Below are 13,734 nucleotides of genomic sequence, written 5' to 3'. Positions count from 1 at the left end.
CTCCAAGGTAAAGTGCTCTTTATTGGGTGGAGAGAAATTACTTGATAAAGCCACAGTTTTTCCATTATTATGGAACTGCCAGTTGTACAGCTTAAAGTTCTGGGGGAAAATGAAGAACAAAACACTTTGATTCATGAGGTTTTTGGCAGACACCAAAGCATACAATGAATAGTTTGGTCTTGCTGTGGTTCATTCAAGGATTATTTGAATCAAGGTGAACATTGGTTGAAAAGGATTGTGCAGACCTCTCAGCTTTCTTTATTACTATTCTAATGACTCATTCTGGAATTAAATCCTCTTATTTAAAGTGTTAAGAATAAAAACGCTCATTGGCTAAAACCAATTAATTTAATTATTAAGTTCAAACATACACAAGGCATTTTCTGAAGATGAGGGAAGGCACTCAGTTGAATGGCTCTAATTACTCTTTTGATCTATTTTACTACAAGTCAAAAATGGGTCATGGTTATTCAATCAGAATATATCTTAGTTAAAAATTTTAAGGATGCATCTTAATTTTGATACTTTCTCAAATGTTAGCAGTTGCCGATTTTTTGGTACTCTTTTAAAGCCATCAATTTCATGATATTTTCTCATATGGGGAAAAATAATGGTCATTCCACATGTTAAATGAGAAAAATAAAGCAAGAATGAAGGTCAAACTGATTTAGCACATCAAACAGTCTTTGTCAGCCAAGCTTAATATATCCTGAGTTTGTGGAACAAATGAAATTTTGCTGCTATGTTACACTTTGCTTCCAAACAACCATTACAACTGGTTTTATATATTGTGTGAGCATCAGACCATCAAACAGTGCATCTTTACTGATGTGTTGCTGCAGCGATGATCTACAGCAGCAATCTGCCATTTATATAAGGGCAAAATGTGCATCTATATTTAGTTGTGAAATTGGCCTATTATACTCTTGATGTTTACAGAGGCTAACATAAATTAATGATGACAGCTATGAGCAGTGCATTAGTTAAGCAGCAGAGTTCTTACCTTGAACTGGAAGGTTCCAGTTTTCATTTCCAACATATACTATACTGTGTTCTTTACACACTAAAGGAGGGTTTCTGAAATTATTACCTTTTCTTGGAGAGCATTAAAAGACTCCAATCTGTGAGCTATGTAGTACTTAATCCTACTAGATAATAGCTGTTTATGCATTTCTCAATTATATTGCCTTGTGAGAAAGGTGATATTTACAATCATAAGGAAAAATACTCTTGAAAGATTTTTTTTCTTTGCAGTAGGTTGATTTGATGGACTTTGAACTCCAGGTGATGCAATGTGTTTTGGGCCATTTTATTGAAAGTAATGAAAGAAAGGCAAGCAGTGCTTGTAGAATCTTAACTTTTTCCTTGGGAATCCTCCTCATTCTGCTCATGTCAGGGCAGGAGTAGGTACTAGAGTAACTATAGATTTCACCATTAACTATGACCAGAGATCTGACAAGTATGTAGTTGTTCAAAGGTTCATGAGTTAAAATGCTGAAACCTTTGATGAATTTTTGATGGCTGCATTTTTAATACAGGTCGACCTTCTTCCTTTGAGGCTGCATGCCAGATTAATTGATAAATAGTAGAAGTCTGTAGTGCTGGGTTCTCCTAAGCAAAACAAGTAGGAAAATCTATAAAAACCTGCCTTTCTGCCTTCTTAGAAGTACTTTAAAAGGCAAAATTTAAAGTGGTTCTGACTCTACCTTTCCCCATCCCTTACAGTTAGAGGACCAAAATCTTCTGTGTTCTTTTATAGGGACTGGTTATTGTATTCTAAAAGTTTACATGAAGGTGTTAAAACTGAGTCCGAGAGAGAGGATTTTCATGTAGATGTAGTGAGTCTTTTGATAATGTCCTGATCGGGAGCTGTTCCACAAATACAATTCTAAATTATATAAAAAGAACTGACAAATATCTAGCTATTAAGAAGTCACCAGAGAGGAAGAAACGTTTACCTTGACTTACTTTTGTTGTTACTCTCTGACAATTATTTTGCTCCTTGTTATCCTCTGTAGATCTCCAGTTATAGTATTTTCATAATCTTCATAACTATTTCTGCAAAGTAGGAAATCAAAGTAATCAATTTTGCAAAGCTAAATTTGATAAGCCACAAAGGATAACTTACCACTTTTAATTTAAGGAGTCATCAAGTGCAAAGTTATCTGTTTTTTTTCTCCACCACGGACAAGTGGCCCAATAAATAATTGACATCTTTATCCAGTTCTATGGCAGCTTCAGAGAGATTGCAAAAACAGAGTCAATTCCGTAATATTGGCTTTGTGATAGTCGCAGTTTCTGTTCCTTTTTACCTTTTTTGGGGGAGGTTACCTTTTGCAAATAATTTCATTATTTGGCCTTGTCCCCAGGATAGAAGCTAAAGCAGCAAATGCCGCTGGTACATTACCCCACTCACCAGGCAGTATGGGTGAGCTCTCCATGGTCCTGGATTTGGGGTTTGTCTGACATCAAGGAGAATTTCTAAATTTATGAGTTTTTAAAAAATATTTTGAAAGATCACCTTTCTACTGGGAGTATTCATAAAATCATTCTGACCAATAATTATCATTGCAATTTTGAAGTTTTTATAGAAGTTGTCACAATTCTCCTGAGTAATTCATCCCCTTAACAACTGTTTGTATATTGTTGTATATATATATATATATATATATACACACATACACACACACAATTGCTTGTCTTGCAATTGAGTGCCATTTTTTCTACTTTAGTGAATTAAAAAATGGCCACTTGTTACTCCTAGTAAGAAAATCATTGATTTGAATCTTTAACCATTCACTAATGGAATATATGTTTTATTTGAAAAATTGAATATAGCCGTGATACAACAGACTTAGGCATAAGGAAGACAGTAATGAAAAATAAGTATCTTTTGCAGTAAAGGAGTTTTATTTTGCTTAAAGTATGCAGTGTGATATGTCAGAACCAGTGACTAGAAATCATACTGGTGAGAACAGTGTATACATTATAAATGAGTATTATGGACCTCAAACCATAGAACAATCAGTGTGAGTCAAGTTTAGGTCTTCATTTAATAATACTCGTGTTACTCTGTGTTAGGCACCATTTAAATATTTTATAAAAATTAATTCATTTAATTTAATCTCAACAAGAACCTTTTGAATCAGATAGTAATATCATCCCATTTCACAGATGAAAGAAACTGAGGCAGAAAACTAAATAAATTGCTCAAGCTACATAATCAGTTAAGTTCTAGAGCCAGGATTTAAATACAGGCATTGTGCCTCCACTATCCATGCATTTAACCTCTACCTTCTGCAAATGTGGAAGATATGCTGAGAGAGGCATCAAAGAGAACTTAATGTGATAATCATGATTTTAGGGAACATGAAAAGAGTTTATAAGAAATAGTCTGTTTAAGGGTTGTCACCAACAAAGGTTACTGAACATGCCCCTCCCTTCCTGGCTGCCTAACCTGTAGTGGGGGAGGGGCCATTTCTGCAGCTGAAACTTTATTTATTTATTTATTTATTTATTTATTTTTTAAATTTTTATTTGTTTATGATAGTCACAGAGAGAGAGAGAGAGGCAGAGACATAGGCAGAGGGAGAAGCAGGCTCCATGCACCGGGAGCCTGATGTGGGATTCGATCCCGGGTCTCCAGGATCGCGCCCTGGGCCAAAGGCAGGCGCCAAACCACTGCGCCACCCAGGGATCCCTATTTCTTTTTTTTTTTTTAATTTTTATTATTTATTTATTTAAAAATATTTTATTTATTTATTCATGAGAGACACACAGAGAGAAGCAGAGACACAGGCAGAGGGAGAGGCAGGCTCCACGTAGGGAGTCTGCTGTGAGGATTTGATCCTGGGAGTCTGGGATCAATGCCCTGAGCCGAAGGCAGATGTTTAGCCAATGAGTCACCAAGGTGTCTCTGATTTTATTCCCTTTGGTTTGATTCTACTTGTCACTACATGTGGAATTAAACTGACTAAAGTGAAAGTCGTAAGTGGCGATGGAGAAAGAAGTTTGAGAGGACAAATGAAGAAAGCAAACAGGTGTTTAGAATTATGGATGCTGTACCTCGACTCGGGGGGAAAAAGATTGTATAAAAGAAGCTTAGTCAAATAAAATTATTATAAAAATTATAGAGAAAGAGGGTGGTAATCAGATGTGGCACTAGGGTTCAAACAGTTGGGCTTTTTCCCCAAATAAGTTTTATGATTATTATAGTAATAGTTATTACTTAGATACTGTTTACCATATGACAGGAATTTTTCACTTTACACTTATTAGTTCAATTAGTATAAAGAATATAATGAAGTAGGAACTATAATCATGTCTGTTTTCCAGATAAAGGAATTGAGGCCTAAAGAGATGGAGAGACCTAGAGAAGGTTGTGGGGATAGTAACTGTATGATGGTGTGAATACTCACAGTCTGGCTGCAGAGCCCACACCATGAACCCCTGTGGCTTCCAAGAAAGTTTAAGGATGGGTTGAGTATATTTTCAACGTTCCTAAGTCTTTCCAACTTCTTAAAATTCTTCTTTGTTGGGAAACTCTGAAGTAGACCCTTCCATATTTAAAATTTACAACCTATCTTAATTTTTTAAATTCAGAATTGTCGAAGAAGTTCACTGTTTTATAGTTTACCATATATTACCTTGGAAACTATCATATGAGCCATTGCAGTGGTCCCAGGAGATTGGTTTGTAATCCTCATGTTGTAAAATGATAAAATTGAGGCTCAGCTTTGTTACTTAAAATCACAATGCCTATGAATGGCCAGGATGGGTCTTGTAATTCCTTCATCAGGACTCTTTCCACAAAACACATAACTTATCAAGGAACTTAAAATATATGAGAGTATTAAAAGAATTACATTCAATAAGTGCTGTCCCCTAACTCTTCATTACTAATAATTTTTATTACTTATTATCTATAGTTAAAGGTATAACTTCAAAAACATATAAAATTTGTTGCCATTTTTAAAAAGATTTTATTTATATATTCATGAGAGACACACAGAGAGAGGCAGACATAGGCAAAGGAGGAAGCAGGTTCCCTGTGGGGAGCACAATGCAGGACTCCATCCCAGGACCCTGGGGTCATGACCTGAACGAAAGGCAGATGGTCAGTTACTGAGCCACCCAGGAGCCCCTGTTGCCAAGTGTTAAACAGAAATCTACATTAATATTATTTTAACCAGGGATGGTTGTTAAGGAAAGTTAATTATGGCAACATCACTGACAAAAAGAGTAGGGGATTCAACTTTTAAGTTTTATAAGAGGAAATTCTAGATAATAGATCATTGCCCTTTTGAATTTTTTTTTTTAATTTTTTATTTATTTATGATAGTCACAGAGAGAGAGAGAGAGGCAGAGACACAGGCGGAGGGAGAAGCAGGCTCCATGCCCCGGGAGCCCGATGTGGGATTCGATCCCGGGTCTCCAGGATCGCGCCCCGGGCCAAAGGCAGGCGCCAAACCGCTGCGCCACCCAGGGATCCCGATCATTGCCCTTTTGGTTGTGAAGAAGCCCTTTGGAGATTCTGAAAATCATTTACTGTCTTCCCAAAATATAGACACAATTTTTTTATATGACTTCTAAATTTATTTACAAGCAAGTCAATTAAAAATACATTTGTGTGTATGTGTAGATATATATATGTATTTATGTGTGTTTTGTGTATATCTTTGGAAATTGTTGATTTTGTTGTTTGGTTGTTGTTGGTAATTACTGGTGAGGATGATGATATCGTCATCAAAGAGAGTTGAATTTTTGATTTGCTGAGGATTAAGGAAGAGTCTCTTTTTCTAGTTATCCAAGGACTATGTGAGAGAACGTGAGAGCAGTGGGAAGTTTGGACTCAGGGAGTAACTTACTGCCAATCTGAAGTTTAATCATTTTTTATATGGCAGAGATTAGCACCATAACATTTAATTAATTAATTAATTAATTAATTTATTTATTTATGAGAGAAATGCTTGTGCACAAATGGGAGAGTGGCAGAGGGAGAAACAGAATCTTAGGCAGACTCCTTGCTGAGCACAAGCAGGACCCAGGGCTTCATCTCACAAGCCTGATGAGATCATGATCTGAGCCCAAACCACGAGTCCAGGCACTTAACCAACTGAACCACCCAGGCACTCCACTACCTTACATTTTATTCACATACAACCATTCCATTCCTTTTTTGGAATTCGAGAAGTACAATGATAATTTTTGGTTTCGAACAGAATTTACAAATACACAGTTTAAGTCTTCATGTAGTCCTTATTTCAATTTGAGAATTACTTACAACTGCTCTACTTCACAAAAGCAGGTATAAGATTAATCCACAATCTGTGTTGTTACCTTCAGGTCTTTGGCTTAATCTATTCTAGCAGCATTCTATAACCTTTATAATTCTTTGACTGAATTTTATTGATATTTCCCTCAAAACCAATTACTATTTATTATAAACATAGTACTGTCATGTTGAAAGTCTTCTGAACTATGATGTCTGTATAATGCTGTGATGTGGGAGTCATAGAAACCCTTGTTATTAAGATTATGGCCAAGGCAATTACTCCAGTAGGGTGACACAGAGTGTTAGAGATTTTTAAAAAAAAGTGTACGGATGGAGAGAAGAAAAACAACAAGAAGGTGATTCAGGAGCACATGAAGTAAATTCTGCCCAGTGATATTTTAGAGAACTCAAGTATCAGAGAACATTGATTGGGCAAGGCATCCAAAGACATTAATGTCCATGTGTTCTTCTTCCTGGAGTGGAAATAGGAATCCCTTTCTCCTCTATGTAGCTTTTGGAGCTCCTTGAACTTCTCCCTGTGATCTTGAGCTTTGCTTACCTCCTCCCCTATAGAACTGGTTTCTTTTTCCCTTAAATTATTGATAAGCCTATGTATTAATAACAATTTAAGAATAATGACCTAATCATCTACTTGCTTCAGTTGAACAGAGAAATTCCTAGTATGAGTATTAGTAATATTAAGTAGATGACAAATGAGCCCATTTGAGATTCTTTGAGTGACATAAAGAGAAAGTTCCATATAACATCCATGTAAGACTACCATCAGAATTGGCCTCTCATAAATTCTTACCTAATTATGAAATACATCCCTGCTTGTTTATTGACCAATGGCATATTTTATTAGGCTTGCATTATTTTTTTAAAGTTTAATCAGTTAATGTAAAATTAAAACATAACATAAAATTGGAAATACCATGTAAAAATTCAGATTTTGTTCTCTAGAAATAGCAGCACTGGAAAACTGGCAACACCAGGTGTGCCTTCCTCTAGAACAGCAGTCACCTGAAACTGTGCATGTTGTCCCTTTGCCTGAGCATGTTGTCCTCCAGGTCCCCACAGAGACCATCAGGCCTCTTCACTCATTGACATTCCCTGCCTTAACCCAGGAAGCCCTTGAGTTTATAACCTCTGCCTAGAGCTCCATCATAGTCACTTACTGAACAACAACAAAAATTCTAAGTTTAGCCCACCTTCTGGAGTACTCTTTTATTAAAAGAACACAAAAGGAGCAAAGCACTGAACTTGTACCACTGAACTCTACAAGAGGTAGATAAAACATGTCAAAAGACATAGTTCTTTTGGCACAGCTGACCTAAGTGATATTAGATATATTACCTTTATTATATAAAGGGAGGGATAGAAATGGTTCTATTGTCCTTAGATGATGACCTAGATCCTGGTTATACTTAAAGTTTATCAGATTTTAAGGCATCTCTCACTTTATTTACTAATTTTCTTTTTTTTTAAGATTTTTTATTTATTCAGGAGAGAGAGAGAGAGAGAGAGAGAGAGAGAGAGAGAGAATGAGAGATGCAGAGACACAGGCAGAGGGAGAAGCAGGCTCCATGCAAGGAGCCTGACATGGGACTTGATCCTGGGACTCCAAGATCAGGCCCTGGGCTGAAGGTGGCGCTAAACTGCTGAGCCACCCGGGCTGCCCCATAATTTTCAACAAGACAGAGTTTACTATTTATAAAATTGCATAAAGGCCAGCTATGATTTGGGGGAAATAAATGGCATTACCATGCTTTCTCCTTGTGAATTAGTGATGTTTCTGCCTGAGGTTATCACTTGAGACCTCAAGAGACAAAGGTTTGTCATCTGAGACAACTATGATGCTGAAAATGATGTTAACTGGTCTAGTACTGAGAAATTGGTTAGTTAACTAATGTAGAATATTTTATTAATAGAGTGAAACTGGTTGGGATATTGGCTTAGCAAGTATTTATTTGACCAGAGTGTGATGGCATTACTTAAATTTTGTAGATCCTCAGATATTCTAAATGTCTATAGTGAATACAGTGTTTCTACCATGAAAAACATCCGGTATGCTATAATGTAATACGAGGTGTTATTGTCTGTATTGTACTAGTAGAAATCGGAGCCACATTCCCGAACTCATTTTGTTTGTTTGTTTTTTTAATAATAAACTTATTTTTTATTGGTGTTCAATTTGCCAACATACAGAGTAACACCCAGTGCTCATCCCGTCAAGTGCCCCCCTCAGTGCCTGTCACCCAGTCACCCCCACCCCCGCCCTCCTCCCCTTCCATCATCCCTAGTTCGTTTCCCAGAGTTAGGAGTCTTCCATTTTGATCCATTGCTCCGGTCTGCCTTCCTTGCTTGTTTCTTTCTTTCTTGTTATTTTATAATAGGAAACTAGAAAGCTAGATTCAAAGATTTTAAAACACCTTCAGAGTTCTATAAGATTGCCACTTACAAATGATTTTAATAGTACCTTGATACTGTAAATATTGCTCAATTACTTATCAGGGTCTGATTTCAGTTTCATTTCTTGTCAGACATAAAACAGAGCAATTCAGAATCGGTGGACTTCTGTCAGAGGCTCAAACGCAACTTCAGTTGTGCCAATTCTGCCCTCAGCAATGTGGGCAAACTTCAAACAGAAATGCACATGAATAGTAAAAGGAAAATGGTGGATCCCACCTGTTGAATCTTCTGTGAAGTAATATGTCTATAATGTTTATAAATTTTAATAACCCATACGGGGCTTTATCTTTCAACATTAAATTTATATTATCTTCAAGTTTGACTTTTCTGGGTAATGTATTTTATTCTCTAGTATCTTAAAGAATCTATCCATCTACTAATGTATATTCATTCATAAAGAATTGATGTTATCTCTTATCGACCAATTACCAGCACATTTATAAAGTTACATGTAAATCTTCATTTTCAGTGGGATGTTTTCTCTATCTGACTTAAGGTATGATACTTATTGAGGGCTGGAAGCACAATAAACACCCTTCACAGAACCAACAAATAAAATGTTGATGTTTACCCTTTGTTCCCCAAGATGACATTTGAAGTACATTTTAAAAAATAGAGTGCTTTTGATAGCTTAAGATCCCATAGTGATAACAGTTAAATGAACAAAATCATTAGCCTAAGAATAGATACATGAATACTAGTCTCATCCCTTCAGTTGCTTATAGCTGATAATAGCAAGCATTACCTGTAATTTTTAGATCTTAGAAACAAAGAACACATAACACATGGCCAAATAGAGGAGAAAACCTAATAAGCAAACTGTTTTTTATTCATTGCAAGTAAGTTTATAGAGTGTAAGTCTGGGGGTAGAATTTATGGTTTTAGTGTTCATTGTCTAGAATTCATTTTACTATGGTGCTAGAATTTGAAAGACTTTGGTAGATTTTTGCTGGGGAAAAAAGGAAACAAAAAGAACACAATTTCTATCTGATGGTCAGAAGCACCTGTTCTAAAGAACACTTTTTCACTCCATTGATTGCAGTTTACAAGCATTGAGAAAGGAGAAATCCCGAGATGCTGCTCGCTCCCGCCGGGGAAAAGAAAATTTTGAGTTCTATGAATTGGCCAAGTTGTTGCCTCTTCCTGCAGCCATCACTAGCCAGCTTGACAAGGCATCCATCATTCGACTTACAATTAGCTATCTGAAAATGAGGGACTTTGCTAACCAAGGGGACCCTCCATGGAACTTGCGAATGGAAGGCCCTCCACCTAACACATCAGTAAAAGGTAAGTTTTAAGCCCCTGCTTATTCTGGAATATGGTGGTCTGTAGGTGTCTCTAAGATAAAATGTTTACTATCATCCTTTCTTCTTTTCCTGCATATCAAATCCTTTAAAGGGATACAAATGTGGAAATCTGAACTCTGCATGAGAAAGACACCATGTGAAGGTGAAATAAACCTCTTCTATTTCTTTTTTATTTACCAAAAGTCTGTCAGCCTAAATATTCTATCACTTTATATAAGCTTTCAGAGAAATGAGAATGAGATGACTTACATTAAAGTGCTTCTTGGGTTTAATTTGTGCTATGCTAATACATGCAAGTTATTGTTGATGGGTGGAGTATAACCATATTTGCTAAAGGGTGGAACTAATATTTTCTGTCTTTAGTAACCAAAGAGAGGAAGGGAGCTGAGTCCAACTGTAGAAGGCATTTTGAGTAATGATTTTATTGACTAAAAACAATTCACATATCAATGTTTCAAGTCTCAATACATATTGTCTAAAAATTGTTTAAATATAAACATTTATTTGTCCTTCAAATCCTTGATGCAGTCACTCTTAAAACTTATTAAAAATTTTAGGTCTTCTTCACTCTGATATGTAAGAGAGGTATTTTCTTTTGTGTTAGTGAAACTTCTAGTAATTTATAGCATGCTTAGCATATGAATATGCGTGCATATGTTTATTGGTGTATATGTGGTGTTGGCCATTGATTTTCTATCTTTAAAGGCGTGTTATTCACGGCATTGGACTTAAGAGATCTGCTAATTTCTTGTGCTCTGACCTTGTATCTAGACCCTTGGTGGGCATAAACTTGGACATTTGGCAAAATTGTAGGCAACTCTGGGGGAGGAACTAGGTTCTTTAAATTAAGAGATTATACCTTAACGACTACCTTCGAAGTCTCTGTATTCTTGGCTGTTGTAGGAAAGGGTTCTAGTGGGAAGCTGTAACCTCCTAGAGGATTCAAATTAAAATTAAGGATTGAAAGCAGTCATTATTTACAATTGTGTGCTAAGAGATGTGATTACATATGTGTGTATATATTCATATATATATACATGTGTATATATAAACATGTATATACATGTATATGCACACACACGCATGCATGTGTGAATCCATTCATATCTCTACCTTGGTACTTACAAACTGTATTTCTTATGCTTATGGGAGAAGAAAATTAGAATTTAAACTGTTATTTCTCTTTAGAGCAGGGCAAACATTCTTCTGTAATAGGCAATACAGGAAATATATTAGGCTTGGAGAGACTCTCAACCCTTCCATTGGGTTGAGACATAAAAATCAGCCATAGACAATATGTAAACAACAGGGTGTGGCTGTGTTCTAATGGAACTTAATAGATAGCTGCCACCAAATTTGGCCCAAAAGCCATAGTTCACAGATTGTTGATCTAGAGTAGAAGAATGACACTGAGAAATTGAGAAGAAGGGCAGGATGTCAGTATAGACAGAGTCCCAATAGCAGAGTCCCCAGTAGCAGAGTCCCAATAAACCAAGACACACTCATGCAGTCCTTTCACAACCCATCTTCCTGTAAAAATGTAATGTCAACTTAGTAATGTACCAATCGATGTTCCAGATGCTAAAGTTGTAGCAGATTTTCCCAAACTAAAGATGTGAATATAATCTAATAAGCATGTCACATCCATAAGAATGTACTCAGTAGACTGTCATCATGTTTATTCTGAATCATACAAGATGATAAGGGTAGGTGTAATAGGTCAAAAGTCACAGACTGTGCAAAATACATTCTTAGGCTTCACTTTGAAATGCAATTGGTGGAGGGACTGGATTTGTCTTAAGCTGTTTAGCACAGTTATCTTTTATTTCCATTTTTTAATTTCAAGGGGTTGGCAGTTGATAGGCTGCCTTGGTACTGGTGGTTCCCTGAGTAGAAAAATGGTCCCATGGTTTGTCCATTCTCCTGTGAGGTGATAACCCCGCTTTTAGAATCATGACCTTTTAGTGATGCAAAACTATAGCTCCTGCAGAACCTCATTTACAGATGAGGGAAATGATCTAGAAACAACATTTAGAGTGAAGTATTAGCAAATTTAAAACTAGAATCCATTGTCTTGCCTTTCTGTCTAGTGCTCTATCATATCATATTGATTCTAGAAATGGTATTTGATTTGCATCCCCTTTATTGAATATTATAGGTCAGAATTCTCTAAGCTTTTGGCTACAAAAGATAATTTATTTTTACTTTGTGGACTTCAATCAGTGAAACTCTGTAACTACTTATGATAAAGATGGATTAAAAAGATAAAATATGGTCTCTGCTGTCATGGCCATTTCAGGCTATGGAAGGATATGATGATGTCAGTGAGGGAAATGGGAAGGTCAAAATGGGTATTTAGGAGGCTAGAGGGAGATAACAGATTTGATTACTTTGAAAATTCCACGCAGATAATAGCAGAGTATCCAATTTGGTACGCGTGTACTCCCGCTACTAAAAACGAATGATAGTGAAGGTGTAAGCATAGTGACTCTATCCAGTTTACACTGGCTCTCTAAACTTGCTAGGATGCAATGGGCACTTTCTGTAAGCTGGTTTTGCTGTACAATATATGTATATTTTATTGCTCTACTCCCATTCTTTAATGCAAACCTGTTACTCATTCTGATCAAACATTCATGAAACAACATCAAAAGAAATTCATTTTAATTTATTAAGGTCTTCTATGTTGTGCCCTTGAAGAAGTTCATGTGGATAAACAAGCTTATATAAATAGCCTGCAGCGTCATGTGAAGTGCAGTTCATAATCCAACAATAAAACGGTAGACATTATACTTTGTGCTTCTCCAAGCAGTCTCTTGAATAAACCTAAAGGCATTTGGAAATTTATATGAAAAGTATTTACACCATGTAGGCAATGTTTTTTTTTTTTTTAATGTGATGAGTTGTTCATGTTAATAATTAAATTTCAAAGCTTGAATTTAAATTTGTCCCACACAACTATATAGAAACTTAATCATTTTAATTTACTGCTTCAGAAAGGTCCTTCACTCTGCCCCGTATTCCTCACATCTTTTCTTAAAAGTCTATAAAGGTTGATGAGTTTGTTTTGTGATGCCCATTGTGTATAGATTATTACAAGTTATGCTTGCAGAAAGAACACTCAGGTGACAGTGTATAATGTGTCCTGAGTCAATTACTTCATGGAAATGATATGTTAAGCAATTGGAAGGTAACAGATAGTTTTTTCCATTATTTTAGAAATATCTGTATTGTTATAATACAGATCAAATCTACAATGAACATTATGCATTATTCAAGAAATGACCAGGTATTCTCAGCAGTGTTTCAGCTAAATAACTGATGATTGTAACCTTTAAAGAAATCTCATTGTGGTGACTGTTGGTAAATCACTTCTCCATTCATAGTAATCTCTATTTAGAGGCTATCTAGAAACCATTATATGTTTTATTAATCTTAAAAGCAATAGCTGCTGATTTGACATTTGCTAAAACTAGATAAATTTTCTGTCTTTTTAATATCACGGACTTCAGTTAAATTTTGGTGTATATCTGCTACAACTCTATTAATCCAGGAATATTTACCACTGTAAGCATAAGTTTTATTTCAATTTAAGCACTGCAGCTTTTAAACAACAATTTGTGTATCTGTGTGACAGGCAATGATGCTAAGATATGTAAAATTTAAGACATTTTTAGCCCT

General features: G+C 35.8%; 1 protein-coding gene across 5 annotated transcripts in view; it reads left to right on the top strand.

The window, feature by feature from the left end:
* The window catches only part of NPAS3 (neuronal PAS domain protein 3), an 841,567-nt gene that overhangs the window by 252,829 nt on the left and 575,004 nt on the right, over window positions 1-13,734 (top strand). For all 5 annotated transcript variants that reach the window (XM_041759624.1, XM_041759625.1, XM_041759623.1 and 2 more), the window contains one exon: window positions 9,789-10,033. In XM_041759624.1, coding sequence (XP_041615558.1) covers window positions 9,789-10,033 — 245 coding nt within the window. The remainder of the gene's footprint in view (window positions 1-9,788; window positions 10,034-13,734) is intronic.

The sequence above is a fragment of the Vulpes lagopus genome, chromosome 6 (genome assembly GCF_018345385.1).
Source record: "Vulpes lagopus strain Blue_001 chromosome 6, ASM1834538v1, whole genome shotgun sequence".
NCBI lineage: Eukaryota > Metazoa > Chordata > Mammalia > Carnivora > Canidae > Vulpes > Vulpes lagopus.
This window is presented reverse-complemented; position numbering and strand designations above follow the sequence as displayed.